The 23,847-nt window shown below is 41.6% G+C and overlaps 1 protein-coding gene across 1 annotated transcript in view; it reads left to right on the plus strand.

The window, feature by feature from the left end:
* Positions 1-20,648, plus strand: part of MXD4 (MAX dimerization protein 4) — a 36,482-nt gene extending 15,834 nt beyond the window's left edge. The window contains exons 3-5 of the mRNA XM_010080605.1: positions 15,472-15,586; positions 18,624-18,783; positions 19,198-20,648. Of these exons, the coding sequence (XP_010078907.1) occupies positions 15,472-15,586; positions 18,624-18,783; positions 19,198-19,346 (424 nt within the window). The 3' untranslated portion in view covers positions 19,347-20,648. The remainder of the gene's footprint in view (positions 1-15,471; positions 15,587-18,623; positions 18,784-19,197) is intronic.
* The last annotated feature ends 3,199 nt before the right edge of the window (positions 20,649-23,847 follow it).

The raw sequence follows: 23,847 nt of genomic DNA on the forward strand, positions 1-23,847 counted from the left end.
CTGCTGAAGTCAGCTTTGAACTGCGGAGCCTAAGTGCAGCGTTGGGTCTGGGCTCCAGAAAGCCGTGTGCTTCCTGGCCAGCCAGGCAACCAGCAGAGAGCAGATGGGCAAAAAACCAAGTGCATGCGTTTTTTCCACTTGAATTTGTTCATCCCTCTCTCCAAACATAAGTCCATTGTGTGTCGGCCTCTAATGGACTATATGAAAGGTGGTTTATGTTCTCAGCATCTGCTAATTGACCTGGCCAATTCTTATCCGCCATGCTAGAAAGCATGGGCTGGTCTTGTACGAAATAGAGATAGACGGGCCAGACTTCTAGGTACTTTCAGGACGGTGCAGAGAACAGCTAGGTGTTGATTCCCTGCAAACAGGGCAAGAGATGCCTGGTGGTGACTGTTCTCTTGATTGGAGGAGAAAATGATTTGTTGAATTAGGGATTAAAAAAAAAAAATGTTTTCCTTTTAAGCTTGCTTAGCTACATCTGGGCAAGTGAGCTGGAACTTGATCTTTTTTTTTAAGGTATTTAGGCAGCGAATGGGCTTTAGAAGCTGGTCTTCGAAACAAATCTCACATAATGTGATGGGAATCCTTGGCTGAATCCCCACCACTCAGGTCTGTGGAAGCCCACAGATGAAAGCTGGGTATACAGAAGTGGTACCTGCCATGGCTGGAACTGGTGGCAAATGCACCTGAAAGCCAGCAGTATGGCTCTTTAAGGCAAGGTTGGCTTTGCACTCAGGATTCACACGAAAACTGCAGGAGGCTGGACTATTTTCTCCCAAGTATGTCACGAACACAAAATTTCAATGACATAGGGTACCTGGTTAGAGTAAACACTAAAGGAGTAACCTAGGCTGGAGGAGGTGGCTATATTCTGTGGGTTGCCTGTCCTGTCCCCTCCTCTCCCTGCCTCCATGCTGTATTGGCATCTCTAGCTCTACTTTCAGTGCTCCTTTCCGTGGGCTGCTCACCCCATTTGAGTATTGGATATACCGTAGCCTGGTCCCAAATTCAAAATGTCTCTTTCTGTGTGCAGCAATGCGTACTTTCCTGTTGCAGCTTGTGCTGCTTTCCCCTCGAGGTCGCTGTCAGTGGACACTTGTGCTTAGATATACTACACAGAATTCCTTTGCAGGCCAAATCATTTTTAATCCCCCCTCTCTACACACAGTGGTTCAGCGTGTGGCAGGCTGTGGGCCTGATTCTGCATCCTACTCAGGGGATTTCAGTCGGAGCTGTGCGTGGCTGCTTGCAAGCTGGACCCCACATCATATCCGGCAGCTACCAAGGATGCACTTAAGGTTCCAGAAACTGTACTGAGCATGAACATTTAGCCGATTTAGCCGGCAGATCATAAATGTGAAAAAGCATAATGCTGTTCCTTCACAGCAGTTTAACTGGGGCTTTTAAAAAAAAAAAACCAAAAAAACCCAAAAAAACCCACACAAACAAAAAACCCACAAAAAAACCCAAAACAAACCAAAAAAAGAAAAAAAAAAAAAAAACCAAAAAAAACCAAGCCAAAACCCAAAAACCAAACCCAAACAACCAAATAAAAATTCCATGCATGTGATCCAGTTAAAACTGACTTTCCTTGTTCTGAAGAACTGTGCAATCCACAAGAATGGGTAAGATATTAGTTTCCCTCTCCTGCCCCTCCATATTTTTGGAAGGAGAGGGTTGTTTTGGGACTTCCATAGAGTGCTGTGTTTTCAGATGGAAACTGAAACGTGTATACTGACCTATGTACACACCCTGCTAGAATCCGGCAGAGTGACAGGACTTGCCAAAGGATGTCAAGTGGCTAATATTATTGTTTAATTCTAGTTAATTTTATGCATTTTTTTTGTATACAAATGAGTGTAACTAATCATGCAGTGCCTGGAGATGGGTGTAGCTGATACAGAAGAGGTGTGCGCTTGGATGTAGGTACATGAGGTCATCTGTTGCAATGCTTCTAACTTGGAAACTAGTAACTCTAGTTACAGGCTACATGCCCTACATTAAGAAAGCCTACATTATGTTCTATCTTACAGCAGAAAGCAATGTAGTAAAATATCTCTAAAAGGCTGGAGGACTCCTTGCAAGCCCTCTCCTCCCAACTGCCACCTTGGGATTAATGCCTAACAAATGTGTCTGCTTTTCTTTCATTGATGTTTCAATTTAGGTAACTAAATGAAGATGCAAGGTGCTAAATAAGGGGCCTGCCTGGCATGTAAATGCTGCCAGAACTCAGCAGTGCCTATTGAAGTTGGGCTTACCATCACTGTTTGCAAATGCTGTCTGCACAGACACTGTGTGTCTTACATACAGGTATTTACAAAACATAAAGGTAGCAAACCCTGTAATTCCTCCAAGAAAGCTGACTTAATCCTGATTGGTAAATGCTGTTGTGTTGACTGCTGAAATTACCAGCATGGGTGGAGCAAATAATTTTTGCTAGGGAAATTAGGGAGCTTGTTGTGTGTGTTTGGCTAGAAGCAGTTATTGGGTTTAGGTGCTAACAGGTGTTTGAAATAGACTGTCGGCTGCCTTGGTTCCCACTGCCTGACTTTACATACTCACATGGCAAGTGGGTCCAAACTTCTGGCGCTTACTTCCATTGCCAGATAACCTCAGGACATTGTGCTTAAGAAATCTGGGCTGAGTTTTGTGGGGAAGAAAGAAGAAGAAAGAGGAAGGGGGGCAGAGTTCTGAAAAACTGCTCCATACTTTATAATCCCAAAATGGATCATTTTCAGATTCTGCTCGACTGCACCGTGTCTGGCACAGAGACAACCAGTTTTGTGCTGTTCAATAGAAAGGGAAATAGGACGGAAATTAAATTTTAAACAAGGCACTATCTGTGCTGTGGCAAGCTACATCTAAACTTTGAGGCAGGACTGTTGGAAATCTGCAACTGTCCACTGTCCCATGATGATTTTGTCACTGTTTGGGGGGGAAATACTACATAAGTGTTGATCAGCTTTTAATTCATATGAAAGTAAGAGTACCCACTGTAGCCTTGGAAGAGATCATTTTTAATTATAGTCAGTGCATTTAATCCTTCCCCTAAATTTGTTTATATATACACCTTACACTGTCTTTTCTGTCCGCCTCTAATTACAAGATTTCAATGACAGAGTTGGAGATGTACAGCAAGACATCTGGGGACATGTATTCTTAATTACTTCAAGGTTATTTATTCTTTTCCTTTGGTTTCTTATTTGGGGTCTGAAACAGCCTTTGGTTGGCTGGAACAGGCACCTGGCTCGTATCCTAGGGCACCCCAGCTGTCTCGTTGGAGGGCATCTCAGATATCTACGGCGGTAAAGAACAGCAACACCCACCACCTCCTTTCCCCTGAAAGCCAGTTAACTTTTCTTGTGCATGCTCAAGCTACCACCATTAGCTACTCCCTCTAAAATGGCCACGAAGCTTTGGTAGGTACAGGCACTGAGGAAGTATTAGCAAAAGCAAAAACAGAAGTAAGACTGAACATCCCTTTCTGGTACTTAATTTCCCAGTCAGAGCTTAAAACTTCCTACCTCTGTGAAGGAGAAGGTGATTGTTTAGGTGCTGAACTGGAGATACAGTTGCCTTAACTCTGTATTAGGTTTTAGAACTGCAGTGTGAATTGCTGTTGTTTCTTTTGGTGCCTCCTGCACATGGGAACACGGAGTCCCTACAGCACTTGTCAGGCTAGTTAAATTGGACGCTTGGTATTTACTTGGCATTTGGATGTAGAGGGACAATAGACAATAAAACCACCGTCACAGGTATCCAGTATTGCAGACATTGATGCCTCACACTCTTAATTTAACTTGATGCAGGAAAAGGCTGCTTAATTCTGGCAGTCTCCCATCCCTAGGCCTCATGTGCAGTGTGTGATGGCAATGCATGTTTTAAATTTAGCTAAAATAATTCAGCTTGACTTGCCTCTCCTTTAATTTGGCATCATACAGTGGTGTAAAAAAAAAAAAAATCTTGGACACATTTCTCCCCTCATTTGTCATATGTATAAAATAACTAGGTCTATAGGGAGATTTAAAATTGGTCAGAAAAAGCTCGCTGGGCCTTGTACCATGCTCTCTTCATTTAGTGCTTTGACACAGCTCAACTTTTCTAGGCTTCTCTAAGCACTGTAGTCACCCCCCCCCCCCTTTTTTTTTTTTTTTTTTAAGATCCTTCCTGTTGGCAAATGTCCTGAGACACGATGTTCTTGCTTAGCATTTTGATGTGGGGAAACAGTCTGATAATTAGAGCCGGTTTCAAGCCATGAGCTGATTTGTAAGCAGTGACTTGCTCTGGGGTGTTGTCAGCAGATAAACGTGTGGCTCGTGTGCGCAGAGCCATGCTGCACCTTGTGCCTCAAGCACCACGTGAGAGGGACACTTGTGGGGAAGACTGACTGCATCCTCCTCAACCACCTTTTGGTGACTGGTAAATTTGTGGAAAGTTATAGTTATCATCCTGTTCTCCTCGATGTGTAAGCCCAGTGCAAACCCATTGTTGTTACACAGCTTTCCTTGTTTAAATAAATGCAGTTCTCTTTGAGCTGTGCTCAGCAATAAATCACTTACAAGAGTACTGTGAAAGGTAGCAACTGAAAGCACACCTATTGCAGAACTGCAGACCAGTGTCATGGGTTTGGGTTTGCTGTGCAAATTTGTTTTGCGGTGTTCCACTGCCAGCGAGGACCAAAGCGTTAGCATGCTGGTGTAAATGATGGTGAGTCCTAATCCACTCTTGGGGTTTCAATGGGGAGCGTGCGTACCTCCATGTAACTTCAAGTGGGAATTAAACCTGCTTGATACTTGGAGTGGCATGGTCTTGCAATGGTACTTTCCTTATCTAATTGGGTCTGTCACTATTCTGAGGTATCAGACAAACTTAAAATCTTAAGTCTCCCTGCAGTGTAATCTAAGAAACTTGAGTGCCAGTGCAACAGATGGGTTTGAGAGGTCTAATTTAGGACTACTAAGTTGCAATGTGTGCATTTTAATGTGTGAAAAAAAAATGGGTGGAAAGCTGGATGAATGACGTATTAAATGTTTATTAAAAGCATGGCTGATCATTTTTTGTGGACTCTGTTTTCAAGCATGTACAATGGTATTTCCATCACTCGTGTATTTCCCCTCAAGGCACTGTTTGTTGTTCATCTTCCTGCATTAGGTAGGTATTGTGCGATGCTGAGCTCGTGGTACTCGGTGATACTTTTCTTGCTACACTTAAAAAGCATTTTGAGAGGTAAACATTAAAAAATAATCCGTAGGTAACAGGGCTAAAAATAGAAGACGCTTGAAACAGAAATTCCTTTTCTATAGGTGTAATAATTGTTCAGATTTGTCTGACATTGACTTAGAAGGTTTAAAAAATAGAAACTGTTCTTTATAGATGAGCACAACCTGAAGGATGCAATGCTAAAATATAGGTTGGAATCTCCTTTTTTTTTCTGCAGAGGAAAAGAAATCCATACAGGGGCAAAAAAATACTGCAGGAGATTTCAACTGTTTTCTGTTGCCTCACATTCTTGCAAAGGTCAGAGATTTTATTGCCTCTCATCAAAGGATGGAGAATCCTGTGCATGTAAATTTGAGGTGGTCACTATCCGGGAAAGACAAATGATATCCAGCTGCCATTATGTTTGCTTGTGATGCTTTTGGGAATCCCTTTATAGCTTGTAAATTCCTATTGACATTTCCCATAAAACACATATCAAATTTCTGTGTGTTGCTATTACTTATCTCTGAGACCCAAGACAATGAAGGGCTGTTAAACCTTTTGTGGCTGCTCTTCCAATGGGAGCAGCTTAAGGCAGTGGGATGGCTGAAGCCTGAGGAAAGCTATCAGGACAAGCCTGCCTGCAGGGAGGAGCCTGGAAAAAACAAGGAGAGGAGATGAGGGTGGTCAGATGTAGGTCCTGCAGCTGTTAACACCGCAGAGCCTGAGGCTATGGTTCCCTAGCAGTTAAAACTGATACTAGCCAGAGCTCCTGGTGCTCACTTGCCCTGCTGTCCTTGCTGACATGGTCCTGCCTGCGTGTTGCCTTGCACGCGTGCTCCTCTGGGTGCCTGCCATTAGCCCATGAAGGAAAAGGACTGGTTGGAAACAAACCACTGTATTTTGGTGGTGTTGTCTTGCTGTGTTGGTCTGCAGGCAGTTCAGTCATGTGGATGGGGGGGTACCTGGGTCTCACCTTGCACGCCTCTCTTGACAGCTCACGCTTGCTCTCTGCGGCAGGAGGAGAACTTGAGTGGGAGAAGATCGAGGAACAATATGGCAACAGGCACTATTTATTTCTTCTGCTGGCCAAAGTCAAACTGGCTCTGGGACCCTCATCAGTCTGTCTGCTTCTGCTGTCAGAGACGCTCCTGAAGGGACAGCACGTGGATGGTCTGGCCAGGCACCAGCTGCTGAGGCTCCAGTTGGGTCTCTCACGCTGGTGTTGTCCAGGTCGCTTTACAGGGTCATTCCAGCCGAACGTGAGCCCCAGGAGTTCCTGTTGTTTGCCCATTTTAGCTTCTGCCCCTGGCTTACAGCAGTATTCGGGCCACCACAGCTCAGCCACTGGTGGGAACTGGAGCGCAAGGAGCACGCAAGTTGGCTTGTAGGCATTTTGAGAGATGAAGAAATGTTGACGTAGCCTAGTGCTCGTAATTCAGGACAGTCAGCTGTCATTGCATTCAGCAGGGAGCTACTGGAGGGATGGGGAAAAGAGAGAGAGGGGAAGAGGACGACACGGGCAGCAATGTCTGCCAGTCAGCAGCTTCCCTCTCGCAGACCATCCAGTATTCACTTGTCCCCAGCTCGCATCTCAGCTAGCTTTTGGCATGCTGCTGCCAAGAGGCTTAGCTGGCCAAAAACGCATACATTTGGGGCACTGCAGATACTTCCCTTCACTTATGTTTGCTGGAAGATGTAGGAATAAGTTCTGGTTTCACGCATATGTTTTAAAACGTGAACAAGACACAACTTTTGGAAGGTAAAAAGGCAAATTAAAGTGTGGAGTATTGGCTTAGCAAGTCTGGCTGAAGCAGCACTAAGTGAAAGTAAATACAATGCACTGTGAATGCTGCAGTGTGCATTTATATATACTGAAATAGAACACTTAAATATTTTTCAGAGTGATAAAAGGCACAAAACATTGAAATGGTGAGCTGTGTAACAGGCAGCAGAGGTTTTATTCTGTCTTCCCTCGCGTTAGGAACAGCACCAGACATTTCTGAGCAGTACTCACGTGAAAACATGCAGATGACTAAGTTCACAGTAGCATTGACTCTTTGAAAGCTAGTGATGGTAAGATACACTTGTAGCCATTGCCTTCGTAGGCAGTTAATGTCTTGTGTTTGGATACTTCTGCAATACCCAAAGACCACCAACTGCCTGGCTGCTAAAGCTACCTGGCTGGTTTCAATTGAGCACATCAGATACACAAAAATACTCAGCACACTGCAAATGCATTTAGAGGATGAAACTCCCAGTTAATACTAAAGTAAATAAAGAAGGTGGTTGCACTGATGGTAGGGCTGTTACAGTTAATTCACTAACAATCACTGCAATTAGGCACTTGCAGCTGCTTCTGCCTGTTACCTGCTGCCGTGCCTTCCTGGGCTTTGCTGCTGAATTTAGTTGCAGAGGCCTCTGTGAGGTGTTAGACATGGGCAAAAAATGCCATGTGGAACAAATCTTGAATGAGTCTTCACGAACAGCACAAACTTTAGGATTTTGTTTTTAATACGGAAAAAAAAAAAAGGGCATCTATTGCAGAACGCTGGTGTTTGGCTTATCTTTTATGGGATAATAGAAGGCCAAGAGGTTTGCTGTAAGGGTGCAACTGAATTTTCTGGTTTTGACTCTGAGGCACTCAGCTGTGAGGAGGCATTTCACACATCTCGTAGCAATCAGCACACTGGGTGCCTTGCTATGGTACAGTGCTTTAATAGTAAGAGGTTTTATTTCCTTTTCACTAAAGCAGATTTGTTGTGTAGTTGAAATTGTGCAGCTTGAGTATGAGCTAGAGCCTCTTTTGGAAAAAAGAAATGTATTTGAAGTATCCTTTGTAGAGCAGAAAGTATTAAATATTTTTCTGAAGGCACACTAAATTCTGTCTGGACCATTAATAAATAGGTTTCTTTAGAACCTTTTTTATATTATTGAATTTCTATGATTTCTTAAGGTGGTAGTTTATATATAATCTCTTTAAATGCCTTTGTAAACAACCATGCTTTAATTAGAAGAGGATCGTCTTTGGTAGCTTATAAAAAGTCTTGTAGAGCTGTAAATATATCATTCCTGACACTTACATTAAGAGAAGTGTTAGCTTAAGGAGGAGTGAGGCAAGTACGCTTGACTACCAACTTCTACTAAGAGAGTGGGGTATACCTACATTACGTGTATACCTACATTATATGTATGGCCATTGTATCCAGGGATATACAGAGTACTACGAACACATTTAATTTTCAGTACCATTAAAGCCATTTGCAGCAAAACTCTTATCACTCAAGAGTGTGACTATGCACAAAGTAAGAAGAGCTGAAGCCCTTAAGAGACCTTGACTTGCTGTGTCAAGCTCTAGTAAGAAAGGGTTGGTGTTGGAGTCAGAAGGCAGGCAGAGTTCCTCCCTCCAGTTTTACCTGGGTGGCAGGTGAATCCTGAAGTCTCAATGGGGAAGTTTTTACTGCTGGTCTGCGTTTCTTAAAAAGTTTTAAATGATGATAACTTTATGAATAATAGTGCTGTCTGTGTTCATCCTGACCAGCACAGGTCACAAAGAATCCTGAGCTTCTGTGTTTGCTGATTCTATCTAGAACTTGAGTGCTGCCTGTACACAGGTGTTTGCATTTCATAAATAAAACTGTGAAGAGTCTTCCTGTAAAAACACGAGCTTCTTATAATTGCAGTTAGCTCACTTCTGTATTTTATGCTGAATTTCATAGGTATATTTAATAGGTCTGGTAGGGAGATAAAACCACCTTTCTCTGGGGAGAAAACACAACCGTTGATACACTGCAGGGGTCTCTGACCCAGAGCTGTGGCCTCAGCCCAGACCACTTTGGTTCACATTGTACCTGGAGAAGATTTGACTCCAAAAGTGAATTTTGGGTGCACAGATCCTTCTCTGACTTCATCCTATATATGCTGTTAAGCCAGATTACATAGTCATTAGCAACAATGAAAAATTTAATAACTGCTCTATATTTAAACCTTTGTGTGGTGTGTTAACTTCATTGCACAGCACCAGGACAGGTTTGAATGTGGAAAAAAATGTGAAACATGAGAGAGAAGGAATCTGAAATGCTTTGGTAGTTCTGTCCAGTTTGTAATAATACATCATCTTCTAGATTCATTTCAAATGGGTTTATATTCCTTGAAGTGGGGGGTTTTGTTTGTCTTAAATTTGTACTGGATTTGCCTTGCGATAGGGTAGGACACTGTCTGGTTTTTGCACTGAAGTGGTTAATATACAGAAATGACGAATTTTAAATTTTTGCATCTATTTCAGATATATCTGTTGTTCTCACTAGTGCAGCTTGTAGTGATTGCCTTTTCAATGTCATATGAGTGTTTGATCTGTAGTGTCCTCTTCTTTTCAGAACATCACCAAGCAGGTATATTTAGCAATTGATTCGAGAGTATGTCAACCTCCTGCACACACAGCTAGTTTAGTAGACTAAATTTGGGACATCTGACATACAGACACATGTTCAGCCATGCAAGCATTTTTAGCATTAAAGAATCTTGTTTCATGCCCATGTGTGCTTTGGTGATGCACTATGGTGTGAGAGGTACGTTGGGCTGTGGGTGTTGAAGCAACACCACCCTGTCTAGCCCAGCCAGCTTCTGCTGGAGCCAGCAGGAAGGGAAATTCAGAGCAGGCAGTATGAGAATATGGACACTTAGTGGCTTTTTGTGCATTTCCTGGCCTTCCAGATCCTTGCTGGCCATCAGCTGGAGGTGCTGCAGCTCTAAGATGCCTCCCAGTACGGCCAAGAGAGCTCCGTGTCTTGACTGGGCAATGTGCTAGTAGGAATGAGTGGGTACAGACCAGAGCTGTTCTGGGACTTCCCACGGGATGACAAACTTTGCTGATAGAGTTACTTCTTCCCTTTTGCAGACAGCTTGAGAGTGGGTGTATGAGAGTCATTCTTCTAATTTGGGGAGGCTGTGGACTGAGACCTTGAGGATGTGCAAGGGGAACACCCATGAATTTGACTTCTCTCCAGTGAGTTTTATGCTCTTGCCCGTGATTGTTGAGAAGCAGATGAACGTGGCCCTTTTGACCCTTTGTGCAGGTGATCTCTATCAGTCAGCAGTGCAGTGTCAACAGAGGAACTGTTTTTTCATGCCTTTGGGTGCAGCTTTGAGGAAATGCCTACCCCATGGTGCACAGAAGGCTGTCGGCAGCTTTGTCTCCTTGGGTTGCCCAGCCAAGGTGACGGGGCTGACAAGCACGTGTTTCACTGTCGCTCTGTTAACTCTCATGAGTGTCTGGGGCCATTTAATTTCGCCAAGGCCTGGCTAAGGCACGCCACGCTGAGGACTAAGCAGCTTGCTGAAGGAAGGCTTTGCCTTTCCAGCTGGCTTCGTGCAGATCAGTGGCTTAAACAATGGATGTTGTTCCCTCCCACAAATGAGGTCTATAGATTTATACTTGTCTGGTTTACAGAACAAAAAAACACACCTTCGCTGCTATCAGAAAGTTGCATAACTACTGCATCAACAACTATCTGCTGTCTGAATAGGTATAGGCCACTTCTGTCTGCTGGGCTGGACCTAAAAAAGCCCTGGAGAGCCCCCGTGGAAAGACTGCAGGTGGATTGGGTCGCTCCACAAAACTACCAGCGCTGTATCGATCACACAGGCACAGCTTTAAGTCTCACAATTGGTGGGGGTTTTTTTTTGCTGTTACGTGGATGGGAGAAATCTTGTGAGTCGAATGCTACAGCTTTACAAGCAGTCTCTGATTTCAGTTCTTATAGAAATGTTGATTGGAGGGACCTCTGAATGGCAGTGTCTTTTTCTGGATGCGTCTTGAAAAACCTCCAAGGATGGCACTTCTGCAGCCTTTCTGACAGCCTATTCTGATTGTGCACCACACCCTAGCAAAAAAAATAGTTCCTAAAGTCCACCCTGAATCTCCCAATTCACAATCATTGCCTCTTGTTATATTATTTGGCCTTGTGTTCCCATTGCCACCACCCATCAAGTAGTTGTAGGAATTTCTTGGAATTGTTGCAGTTTCCTTGGAATGAAGATTATCCAGTGTGAACAATAGGCTCTTTTGTTTCTTTTTTTTAATCTCTGCATTTTAGCATTGCATTTCTTGGTGTGCTAAAATGGATTTGCATATGGAATTCCATACATATGGGGAAGCTTATTGACCGTTATCTAACAGGCTCATTTAGCACAAATTTTAAATTGGTTAAAGTCAAAGATCTTAATTTACTTTTGCATGGCAGCCTTTCTTGGAGAAGTGGTGAAACCTAGCTTCTCTGGTCAGCATTGCTCCAGCCTTTACACAGCTGAGAACTGGAGCAAACTGGAGTCTCTGAGGACTAGAGTCAGTGAGTTGTCTTCAAATTAATTCCTGGTGGATATCCTCGTACTGGGGGGAAATTCCTAACAACACTGTGTTGCTGCTTTGTCCCACCAAGTTGTGGGGCTCCAGGGTTCATTTTGTTACTGGTTCTGAAATACCTGCCAGCATTGCCTATCACAGCTTTCATGGACTCAAAACCAGTTCAGGAGAATTCCAGCTGCTACCTGTTACGTGTTGTCAACAAGTTACATTCTCCTTTATGTGAACATGGTGAACTACCTGACCGCTCCTGGACGTGGCCACTGCTGTGGAACACTGACCAAGTCTGTGGGCTCTGTATTTAATTTCTATTAAGCGTTACCAGAGCTGTAATGCAGATTTATAGGACCGTGTTGTTTGCTACTTACAGGGAAACACTGAACTCTTGAACATCTGAAACCCCTTTATCTTCTGCCAGAAAGGAAAATGTGGTAAAACAGAGCCAGGTTACCCATGCACCTCCCTCCATGCGTGGGGCTGTACCCAAAAGAGAGGGCTGCAGGTTTGAGGATTAAAATTTTGGATGGCTTTTTTGAGATCCTTACCTTCCCTGATAAATTAAGTAGCAGTGACAGGGGGTTATTTCCGTGCATCCATCTGAGGTGAGAAAAGTGCCCACTTCTGTAGGCACCAGCGTTCTGGCCTGACACCGTGCTTTGTGTGGGTGAAGGTGTAACAGTCAGGTTTGGAAGCTGGAGCAGAGCATAATTACCCAACTTCAGCCACATTTCATGCACAGAGATCGTTAACCCACTGCTCTAAGACCAGGCTGCTTTTTCTTGCTTCTTTTCTAGGTGGAATTTAAAGCACGAGCTGCAAAATGCAAAAGCAGCTCTGGCTGTGATTACCTCTGTGAGTGCCTTTCCCTCCTCCAGCGGTCACAGTCAGCAGAGGAAAAGCAAAAGCTGTCAGGTCCCTGCAGAAAAAAGAGAGAAATTAGTGCTGGCAGAGTCTGTACGCAACAACTTATCTGCTGTGAATTTGAGTCCCTTGTTCCTGCTGGTGTGATCTCTTAACATAACATGCCTGAAATGTTTTCTTGCATTCTTACAGTTTTTTCTAAGATGTGCAAAATGAAAAACATGGTGATGTTTACTCCAGTACCACTGGAATTGTGATGGGCTAGTTTTATTTTTTTACATTCACAATCTATGTCATTGATTATGCTGTTGTGTTACAATATATGACTTAGACAAATAAACCAGCCTGTATTTATGTAAAGATCTACATGCTTATGCTTTAAAATCTTTAAGAGTTTCATAGGTGCTGAGTAAATGAATGAAAGAAAAAGTGCCTTAAAAAAAGAGTGAAGTTAGAGCAGGTCTTTTAGCAAGTGTGTTTATTACATTTAGTGCTATCGTTAGTTCTGAGAACGCCTTAAAGCCATTTTTTTTAATATGTAGCTCTTTTTAATTATTTTCGTAGACCAGTTAAAATATTCTTCTTAGCTTCAGTCATGTGTTCTTTGTGGCACTTCTGTAAAGTCCTGCTTTACCTGGTTGGCAGGTAACATAAAAGAATTAGCGCTTTAGAAAGACACACAGCTGTGCCCACTGGATCTTCTTAAGGTTTCTGTTAATTCCCCAGTTGATGGTGAGGAAGTGCACTAAATCCTTATTTTCTCCCTGTGTTAAGCAGACTTTCTTCAGATAATAACAGAGGCAGATGAGTATGTACTCTGGTTTCATTAATGTTTTCCAGGATTAATATTAAGTAGATCTCAGATCAGCCATTCGGTATAGTCCTTATCAGACTTTTAATTACTGCAAGAATATTGATCGTTCCATTTCAATGTATTTAACTCTCTATTTACTACATGGATACTATTCTTGTCCTCTTCCTTGCCGTATCCTCCTTTGTCTTCAGTCCCCACTTTCTTGTCAGCTGTCTAAATACAGTTGCATACAAGTTGTGCTGAGTGACGCAGATGATTGCGTGTGTGTTTGGAGGCAAAAGATTAATTGAATTTAGTCCCTGAAGCAAGTTTTTTTTATTTAAAATACAAAACCAGCCAGATAGTCGTTAGATATTAAAGACACAGAAATGAAGATTCACCTGATCAGGATTTTCTGTATTAGGACCAGTAGTCCCCAATTCTGGAATTTCACCTTTGGGATCTATTTACATTAGATTCCAGTTTAAATTTGCAGCCACAGAGGTGCTCTGTGATCTGATGGGGGTATTTTTATAATTATTTACCCCAGTCTTTGTTGACGTTGTTTAAATAGAAGCATATAGATGGTCACGTTTAGAGCCTTGTATTTAAAAATGAACCCCAGGCCTAAACAAAGAATCTGTCATCAGTTTTCTCTTGAGAATCGCATTTTCACCAATATTCTTTTTTTCCCTAAGTGACTTTAAGAAAGAATTAACAGTTTTATAAAAATGCTCTTGAATTCCTACGTAATACATTGCTGATTTATAGTCAGCCAGGACTAAACATGTGACTGTGCAGTCATTACAGGACTGTATTTTAATTAGATTTTATTTTGCTTTGGGTTTTTTCCTCATTAATTGTCAGGTTGTTTTCACATTACGCTAATCATTCCAATTACACATGTGTAATTTGTCATTTGCTGCATATTAAATCCTCTTCAGCTGCATTTCAAACACTGATGCTGAATTCTGGTTCTGAACTGATTGTTCAAAAGAAGGTTCATTGTTGACCAGAAGCATTAAATTTTCTGCAAAGTTTGTTTCCTTAATGCAGCATTGAACAGATTTGAAAAAGATGATTATTCATCTCACACTTGTGATCTGCTTCACTTGTTACTCCTGCTTTGTGGGGGATGTCAGCATGCTCCAGGTCATGGTTTTGTTCAATCTGTAACGGACTGGCAGAAAGGAAAATATTAGAGATGTTGCTCATGTAAGTGCTTCTGCATCTATTTCTATCTCGTTGCAAAAATGAAAGGTGATTTTATATGGATTCCTGTTCAAGAATTGTGCATTAAAACCAGGAGAGATTTTAATTTGGATTTAACTGTAAAAACGCATTCACACACGATACTTTGGTTTGCCAATGCCTTGTTTTGGATAGCTGAAGCAACTGTATCATGGACTATTGTATTGCCAGCTTCTTTCTCAAAGACAGACAAAGTTTGGAAACGAAGTAGCTGTAGAAATACCACTTTGTTTATCCTCTTTTTACTGACGGATTTAATGTCATTAGTACCAGAGAGATTGTTGTTGAGAGCAGCAGCAGTGGTACTTGCAAAGGAGTAACAGAGAAAGCAGGACTCAGTATGGCTGGACGGTATTTTCTCTTACGTGTTTATAATAAAGGTTGTCCTGGCTGTATGGGGAGAGGAGGAATGTCTCCTTCTCGGGGGTGCTGTGGGTCAGTAGATGGGAGGAGAAGGAGAATCAGGACCTTCCTCTCGATAAACCATGGCTGGAAGCAGCTTGGAGCTGTGCAGAGATGCTTGGATGCCCTTGCCTTGTGTAGCAGGAGCATGTCTATCACATCAGGCAGGGATAATGGGGGAGAGGGGAATCGGGCTCTGCAGCCTCCCTGCTCCCTCCCACAGCTCTGTCTCTGCTTGCAAAAATCACTGGGCTGGAGTGAAGTCCCAGTTTTTCTTTCTTACGCAGCCATGAATTCAGTGTGCAGCCTTGCCTGGATTTCTCAGATCTCTGAGCGTACTCCCCCTTCGTTAAGATGGGACTAACCAGGCTGGGCAAACCGCTTTGAAATATAGGTATGAAACTGCTATCTGAATGTGCCAAGCAGCATTACTGCATTTCAAGTGACCTTTCAGTCTGAAACTTTGCCAAAGGGAGGGGAAAGGAAGCCACCGTTGAATCGAGTTCTGCTCAGAGATCCTGCAAACAGATGGTGTTTGCATATACGATATGCTGTTCGGGTGCAACTTTACTACAACGCTTTTCATTTTTAATAATTTCAGGCGGGCTAAACTCCGGCTATATTTGGAACAGCTAAAACAGCTTGTGCCTCTCGGGCCGGACAGCACCAGACACACCACTCTAAGTCTGTTGAAAAGAGCTAAGATGCATATCAAGGTAAAAACATTAATCCATATTTTTGTTTCTTTTAATGCAGAATCTTCCGGAATGTGTATTCATAGAGAGGAAACTAATTTTCACACAAAAACCATATCCATATGTCTGATGTTCTGCATATATTGGCCATCATTAGTTCAAGGATTTCAGTCACAGTATCAAAGTTTTGTGTTTTGGAATTTACCCTGCAGTCTCAGATATATAAAAGGGTGATTTTGTCATTTCTGCTTAGTTACTAGTGGTTTACACTGTATTTTTAAAAATATATATGTATCAATGCTATTCTTTGATTAATATATTCATTTTTTAAGGACTGAGCAAAGTAGCATTGTACTGCATTTATTTCAGTGTAAAGAGCCAGATCCATTCATGATCGAAAAAGCTAATGGAGTCAAAGGGATTATAGCTACTAGTAAGCCATATCCCCATCCCACATCTTGATGACCAGATCCTGGAGTATTTGACAGTCATTTAAAAGAAACCAAAAATGAAATGCCATCTCTTAGTTACCACTCCCCTTGCATGTTTCATGGGTGTTACAAGTTTAAAACAAAAACCAACCCAAAATCTCACCTGTGATCCAGCAGCACTGCAGGTTGTACATTTGCACAGGTAATTAAAAGAGAATTATTCCTCAGGCCTCCTCTCTCCAAAGCCACCTTCACTCCCATTTTCACTGTCATAATTTTCAGGGGAATGGAGTTATGTGCAGAAATAAGACAAACAAGTATTCAAATATAAAAGTTAAAGAACAGGTTTCTGCTGCTGTGTCCAGCACTGTAATTTTTTCAGTGTTAAAGGGAAACAGGTCAAGAAAAGTGTCAGGAGAGGCTAAAGACTGCCACTAATCTTGCGATATTTTGGAAAACAGCCTTCTGTTGTACAGCATTAAGATTCACTTCAGTTGCAGAAATGGGTGTAATTCATATGAAGAACTGAAGATTAATTTAAGCAAAACCTTTCTGGTGAACAAGTTTACTGAGCTACTTCTTCAGCTCTTGTAAGCACATTTACTCCAGCTGGGCAACCCCTGTTTTTACCATTTGAGATTTTGGCCTCTTGTTTATAATTCAGGCTAACATGCGTGAAAGGCACTGCATGTGGTTTTTGTCTTGGGCTGCCCCCCTATCATGGGTTTATGCAGACAAATTGAAAAACTGTTTTTACAAGTGGCAAGTGTGAGAGATTAGCCATGTAGTTACCATTTCAGCTGCTGATAAAAAAAGCTAGGAACAGATTCTTTCCAAGTCCATCGTGCATGGTACCAAGTACTCGTCTTCTGAAAACCAAAACCGAAGTTTAGCTTTCCTTCTTAGATTTTAACTGAACCTGCCCTAACTGTGTTGCCACTTACTTGCTCCTCTTCGTCAGGTCAGCTACCTCCCCGCTGCACTGCCAGAGCATGCCACTGGCTGTCTGCCATTTCTAATGCAGTCATTAGTTTTGGACTTTTCACACACACCCCCCTGTATATTGACACTTGCCGTGAAACACTGGCCCGTTTTGAGTCTCCTGGATATGAATCACTGAGTTCATTCCTAAAATAGTTGTTAGAGTTTGGGACTGCAGCCAGGAAAATACAGGAAAAGGAAATCTGATCAATTGGGCACATTTGGTTTGTTGTGTACATGGATGTACCAACTCCTTTTCTTATTATAACATTGTGTATCCACGTGTGATGCATCTCTACATAGTGTACTGCCTGGGAGGGGGCTTAACACGAGGCTGCATTCAACGAGGAAACTGCCCGGTTCAACAGTGTCAATTATTTTTTCAAAGATAAATACTTTTGCCTTCAGGCTTTCATTGGAACAGCAAAATCTCTGAACAATCATTTTGCTAGTGGTTTGCTGTGCACTGTCCCACCCTGCTCTCCTCAGAAAACCAAGCATAGGTTCATTCAGATGGTAGGGAAGAATCGTCCGCAGCTGTATTCGCTCCCTGCACATCTCCTAAATCTCCGTGGTCATGTAAACACAGCTCACTGAGAAATCTGGTCTTTCTTATAAGTACTTTTACTGCTACAACCTGTAATTTGCTTCATCAGTTAGACATTTTAAATAATATAAGGTGTTTTGATTTGTGCGTCCCTCCTGCTTTTGATCCCATCGTACTCATTACACTTTCATCCCTAATTATACAGTCAATTTTTTTAAATGGCTGTCAGTGATTTGGAAGAGAGTTCAGCTGAAATCTTAAAAGATACTATTTCTGTTATTGCATTTGGACCAACAGTGCAGCACATTTTACCAGTTGTGAAGTATTCATTTCCAAAATTAATACCCTCTTTTATTCACGTGGGGGGGTGTGTGGAGATTTTAGGTAGATGTGTGTAAGGATCCTTTCACAGGCTGTTTGCTGAGAAGTTTTGGATTAATACCACTGATTTGGTAGGAGGTAATCACAGAATTATCATATTTGCTCTGCAGATGTTCAAGGAAAAAAATGCAAGAATAAAGAGAATTGTTAGTAAATTCCTCCTACTGTATATAATTAATACTGATTATTGTTAATGAAGCTTTTTAAATGCTAAACATTTCCTTGGCCTGTGGTAAGAGGGAGAGCGTTCAGGAGGCTCGCAGTGGCTCCTTTATGGTGACAAGTCTCTTATTTCACCTCAAGAAGTGTTGCATTCTGACTGAAACCTGAGCTGCACTCTAGTTATCAAAGATGATGCCAGTTCTGCCTGACAAAATGATTTAAATATTCCTCACAACCAAGGCAACAATAATTTGGTCTTAGCTGAGGAACGTCTCTACTGGCAAGAGAGTCTCTGAGGCATTTCCCACCCCCCGGTATCCATGTATTTTATTGTGAAACAAATTCAGGTCTGGCCTAGCCTGCTTAAATTGTACTGACTTCTATAGAATGGTAACAAAAAACCCAAAAATTTTAAATTTAACTTAATTTTAATTTTAAATTAATAGATGAGAATATTTAAATTGCTTTAAAATTACTGTTTATGAGAACATCTTAAGTTACTTATGTTTTAACATGAGTAAAAACTGTCAGCTTACAATCTTTCTCTCCCTTTAAGAAATTGGAAGAACAGGACCGAAAAGCTCTAAATATTAAAGAACAATTACAGCGGGAACACCGCTACCTCAAACGCCGATTGGAGCAGCTATCCGTGCAGGGCATGGAGCGTATCCGCACTGACAGTATGGGATCAACAATATCCACTGACTCTGAACAAGGTAATGGAACACGGGCTTCCCAAAGGGAGTTGCAGGAGCAGGAAGGAGAAGGGAAGTAGGGAAGCAAGAAAACATTATTTAGAAGTAAACTCAAGCTTTCAACAAAAACTCAGACAGAATCGTTCCATTAAGATCAGTGTCTCTGCACAGGTTGGAACAGTTCTGTGACAGCATTTGGTATTGATGTCATGCGGTGTATTTATGCGGATGAGGACAGAAGGGATTTTAATTCTCAGGTGGACAAGATGATCCTTTCCTCAGGAATTACCACTCCAGTTCTTTTTTTTAAATTACAGGAAGTGAAGTATGATTCAGGTTTCACCTGGATGTTGATTGACACGGGCAATACTGGCCCGTGATTACTTGCTACAACCGCTGCCTTTCTGAAAATGTGCCTTCTTATGTTTTCTTTAGAAGTAGACATTGAAGGAATGGAGTTTACTCCAGGTGAAATGGACAGTATTGGAAGTGCCAGTGATGCTGAAGACCACTACAGTTTGCAAAGCGGTTCGAGTGACGGAGGTTACACACATTCCCGCAGACTGAATGCCAGGCTCTCATAGTGCCTGAGTTACCCGTTCAACTCAGGACCATCTGACTGAAGCACTTATATATGAATATTCCAGAGGTGTCAACTGCCACTCTTCCGGGAAACCCCAACCACAGTACTCTGACATGGAGGTTTCTTACCCACGGTTCCCTGCACTGTAACCACAATATTAGATATTGTAAATCATGGGTTTGCTGCAGAGAACTGTGGTTAGGTACAGTTGTGACTTAAAGCTAGTTTGATGTAGCCATACTGCAAATTAAAGAAAATAAATTATGTCATTCCATTCAAGAAGTATTAAATTCAAGCTGTTGGAAGCATGGTGTAAGGGGGTTTAACAGTTATTTTGATTTTGCAGAAACCATTTTCAAACATGGAAGAATAAATGGACTCTACAATGTGTTAGTGATTCGGAGATACAAAAACCTAAAACTACTTTCTGTGGTATCTTTTCATTAAAAAGCACCCCAAAACGTTTTGAGCACTGTATAGCAGGCTCTATAGAATAAATTCTTTCAGCAGTTGTTGTTTGGGTGAAGCAGGCAGTTAAATCTTCAAATCTCAGATGATTTTTAGAAAAGGTCAAATTTACAAGTCACTACTGTACTTCAAAACGGGGGAAAAGCCAGCTCTAATAATGACTTCATGTGGGATGATCTCAACTTTCTTTTGCTTTTTTGTATTCAGTATCCAACCAGCAGCAAATCATTCTCTCCATGTTAACAGGAGTAGTAGAAAGCAACACTGCAATTTTAACCTGTTACCATGGAATGGATGACATTTGAAACATTTCAGTGGGTTTCTGGGTTGTTTTTTTCATTTCTTTGTCTGAAGAATACAGCACTCAAGCGATCCAGTTTGTGATAGTTAATCTTTCCTTGCAAAGAAATGAAATCTCTGTTTGCTTGTATTTTTTTTCTTTTCTTCTATTTACACATGTCAATACATTTTTATGGAAGGCATGGCTTAAAATTACAGTATTCAGCTAGAAGATAATTAATCTTTTTTTCTTTTGCACACTATAATTGCATTTTCTATTCTTTAAAAAGTGCAAAAAAATTAAAATGTATGCTGTAAAACAGCAAAGTTTATTTAGTACTCATCAAGCTGTTCAGAACATATTTACCCAAATTGTAGCAATACTATGAAGATGTATTTTAATACAACTTCTGCTTAGTGAAGTCATTAGAGCTTGGCTTGCCGGGTAAGAAAAAAATGGACCAGTCTTTGCATTATCTGTTTAAAGAAGGTCTTTTAAAAAAAAAAAAAAAAGAAGGAAAAAAAAAAAAAGAAAAAAATAAAAAAAAATAAAAAAGCTATAAACACTTTTAGGGAAGTGATTTTAGCAAGTGTAGTCTATATTTCCTGTAAGAGATTTTGTATTATATTTTCCTAAATGTTCTCATTTACTTGTATAGGGAGGGGAATGGTACAGACCCAGACCAGAGTCTCAGGGACTCTTCACCTTTGTCATATTGTGCCTTGGTGACCATTTATGTATGCCTCTCCTTTTCATTGTTTAAAGGACAACTAAGCTTTGTTTCAAGACCCTCTGTTCGAATGGTCAGTTGTTCACCTTCTTATGGATGAAGCAGAGAGGTGTATTTATATCTTCACCCTCTCACAACTGATTCAGTGTGGCTTTAAGTAAAACCATAAAATTAGGTTTTGGTGTGAGGGTTAATTGTCTTTGTATAAGCCCTCCCTTCAATTCTTCAGCACCCGAATCTTTATTTTGTTAGCTTATAAAGTCAGGGTCTCTGTGAGACCAGTGCTCGCTGGCTAGGGAAACACAAATGTACTGTGTAAGGCTATGGGATGTCCAAGTGTGGTGCCATTTTTAGCGTTCAGATACAAGACCTCATGACAGACTGACCATAATGATCAAAAACAAAGATTCAGTTGTTCTTTCAACATCTGACATACGTGTCCTCCCTTTGGCTCTTACAACACGGAGTAGAAATATGAATACATTTTGTGGCAGCTTACAGATCCTTGTTTGCACTCTCGCTTACTGCTTGGAACTTGCCAACAAGGAAAACATATATGTTTAATTTACATAACCTAATGGACGGCCACCCCTACTTTGGCTCTGGGGAGGGGCCTAAGGTTATAAACTCTGGCAGCTGAATAAGAAAACAATTAACCTTTTCTGTGATGCAGGTTTTGGTATTATGTTCTATACACCTTGCATATTACTAAAATCCTCATTGTTGGGGAAAGCACACAGCAATATATTCATTGTGTGTAGCTGACAAGCAGCAGAAATTACTAGCTCCTTTGGTGCATATGTAACTAATTTCCAAATCGTGGAAAAAAAATAAGAGTTTACTTTAACACACGACTGTTAACAGGAAAAAAAAAAAAGGCTAGTATATTGTTGCTGTTCATTTATTATATAATGAACACATTCATGAATTGTAAAGTGTTTCCTTTCATGACAAGCAGCTCTTGCACAGAACCTCCTAATGAAAAGAGATTTGAAACTTACAGAAGGAAAACCGAGATTTTAAATTGAACATTATTGTACCTTAGGTCGACCTGAAATTTTCCTTTTAAAGATGAATGTGCTAACTTAATGAGTTCTTCCACGCTGGGTATCCATGGCTTTGTAGATCTTATATTTTCAATAAAAATTACTCGAATAATCTTGAGTGGAAATAATAAGGGTTTATTTGTTTTCACTTTTTCAGTTATTACAGCTGGGGGCTGTTATGTCGGTTAAGAAAAATGACACCATACTGGCTGTGTCATTCTCCCTCAAGTGCAGCCCAATTTAAGGTGGGATTTTCAGGCACAGCCCCCTTTTCTGCAGCTCAGACAGAAGCAGCCCAATGGAAGGTGACAGCACAACTGTTTCAAGTGTCAGGTTTGGTGGCCGGTTTGAACTGCAGTGCAGCCCTGCCCTGACCAACCCACGGTGACAATCGGGGCTCTGACATTCCCTTAGGACATGATTTGCTGAGCAGCCAGCACAGCGCTACCTGTGGCCATAGCACCTTGGGATGCAAATAGTCTTCTATTTTTATTTTTTTTTAAGCAGGATATTTGTGTGTGTGTGCTTCGCGTGTGTGCATGCGTGCATCTGTGCACACACATGTGCAACGGTGTGTGTAATCACAATATGACTGCAGAAAGCCTGCTACGAGATTAAATACTCCCACTGCCTTGGCAGCTCTGGTGTTCTGTGTCGTGACCATGCTTTTAGGAGGTGAGGAGATACCACTGCTCAGTTAATCCGTCTTCTCTGCAGTTACCTCTCTGCAAAGGAGTAGTGACAAGATGACAAGGCTGCTAGGTCTTTTCCTCTGTGGAAAAGGCTCAGGAGAGATGAAGTCATCGAGAAGTTCTTTTTATGGAGATGTAGATGTTTGGCCCGTTTCCTGGTGGGAGAAGAAAGGAAGGGCTTTCTCCTGCAGCACGTGGGTGTTGGGAGGATACACGCCTCTTCACTGCTCCTGGCTTAGCTCTTCCTCTAGCTCTGTCACTGCACCCTGTCATCACAGGAGAGAGGCATAAAAAACCCAGCCTAAAATTGTTAGCTTTTTCTGCAGATTCTCCCCTGCCATTCTGAGGATGAATCCTCCTTGACCCCCACCCCATTTCTGCCCAGTTTGTACCCCAGGCCCATTGCTGATGGTTTATTTATCTTCTGAAGAGTGGGGTTTGGCCAGCAGATAGCCTGCTACCCAGAGCCTGGATCCTGTATTCTCTTGTGCAAAACCAAACTCTGTTCAGAGTGAGTTTTATCAGATTAAAGGAGAAATAAAAAGGTCCTCCAGAATCCACGAGAAGGACAGAGTTTTTCACCTGTTTTTTATAGATGGGTTTCTCTCCTAAAAACTAATTTCTTAGTGTAAGATTAGAGGTGGAAAAAAATAATTAAAATCTAACACAACTTGCATCTAACTTAAAGAATTAAGACTTCTTCTGGCCTCTTCTTGCCATGGATGAGTATGGGTTCAGCTATGCCACATGCAGCGTAACATCATTTTGCATTAAAAAAAATAAGTTACTTCTATTGATCTGTAAATTACTGTGAGAAATACCATTTTTCTGAGCATCCAACTATACAATCTGCATAACTCATTTCAGTGGATGAACTTAAATGCCAGACGATAACTGGGAAATGGGAAGAGGTGAAGCTGCATGTGCATGAGCTCCGCCTGCAGACGTCCTCCCGTTCCTAGCCCCGGGGCATGTTTAGCCACAGGATGTACTTCTGCTTTTCTTGGAGGTATTACAGCAGTCTCTGCTACTGTGACAAGTGATTATTTCACTATTTTACTAACTTCATAGCAGACTGGTAATTAGCGGTGACATTTTTCATCCTTGCAGATCAGCCCTGTGGAAAACAAACACATTTTTAAAAAGAACCACACCATCACAGCTTTAATCGAGGAATATTAATTTTATACACTTCTATTTTGTGATGGTGTTGATAAAGGAATGTCTGCAAAACAGATTACTCTCCGAAATTGGTTCATTTATTTTTAACTACTAGAGGAAATTGG

Source organism: Pterocles gutturalis, unplaced genomic scaffold (genome assembly GCF_000699245.1).
Source record: "Pterocles gutturalis isolate BGI_N339 unplaced genomic scaffold, ASM69924v1 scaffold15411, whole genome shotgun sequence".
NCBI classification, from domain to species: domain Eukaryota; kingdom Metazoa; phylum Chordata; class Aves; order Pterocliformes; family Pteroclidae; genus Pterocles; species Pterocles gutturalis.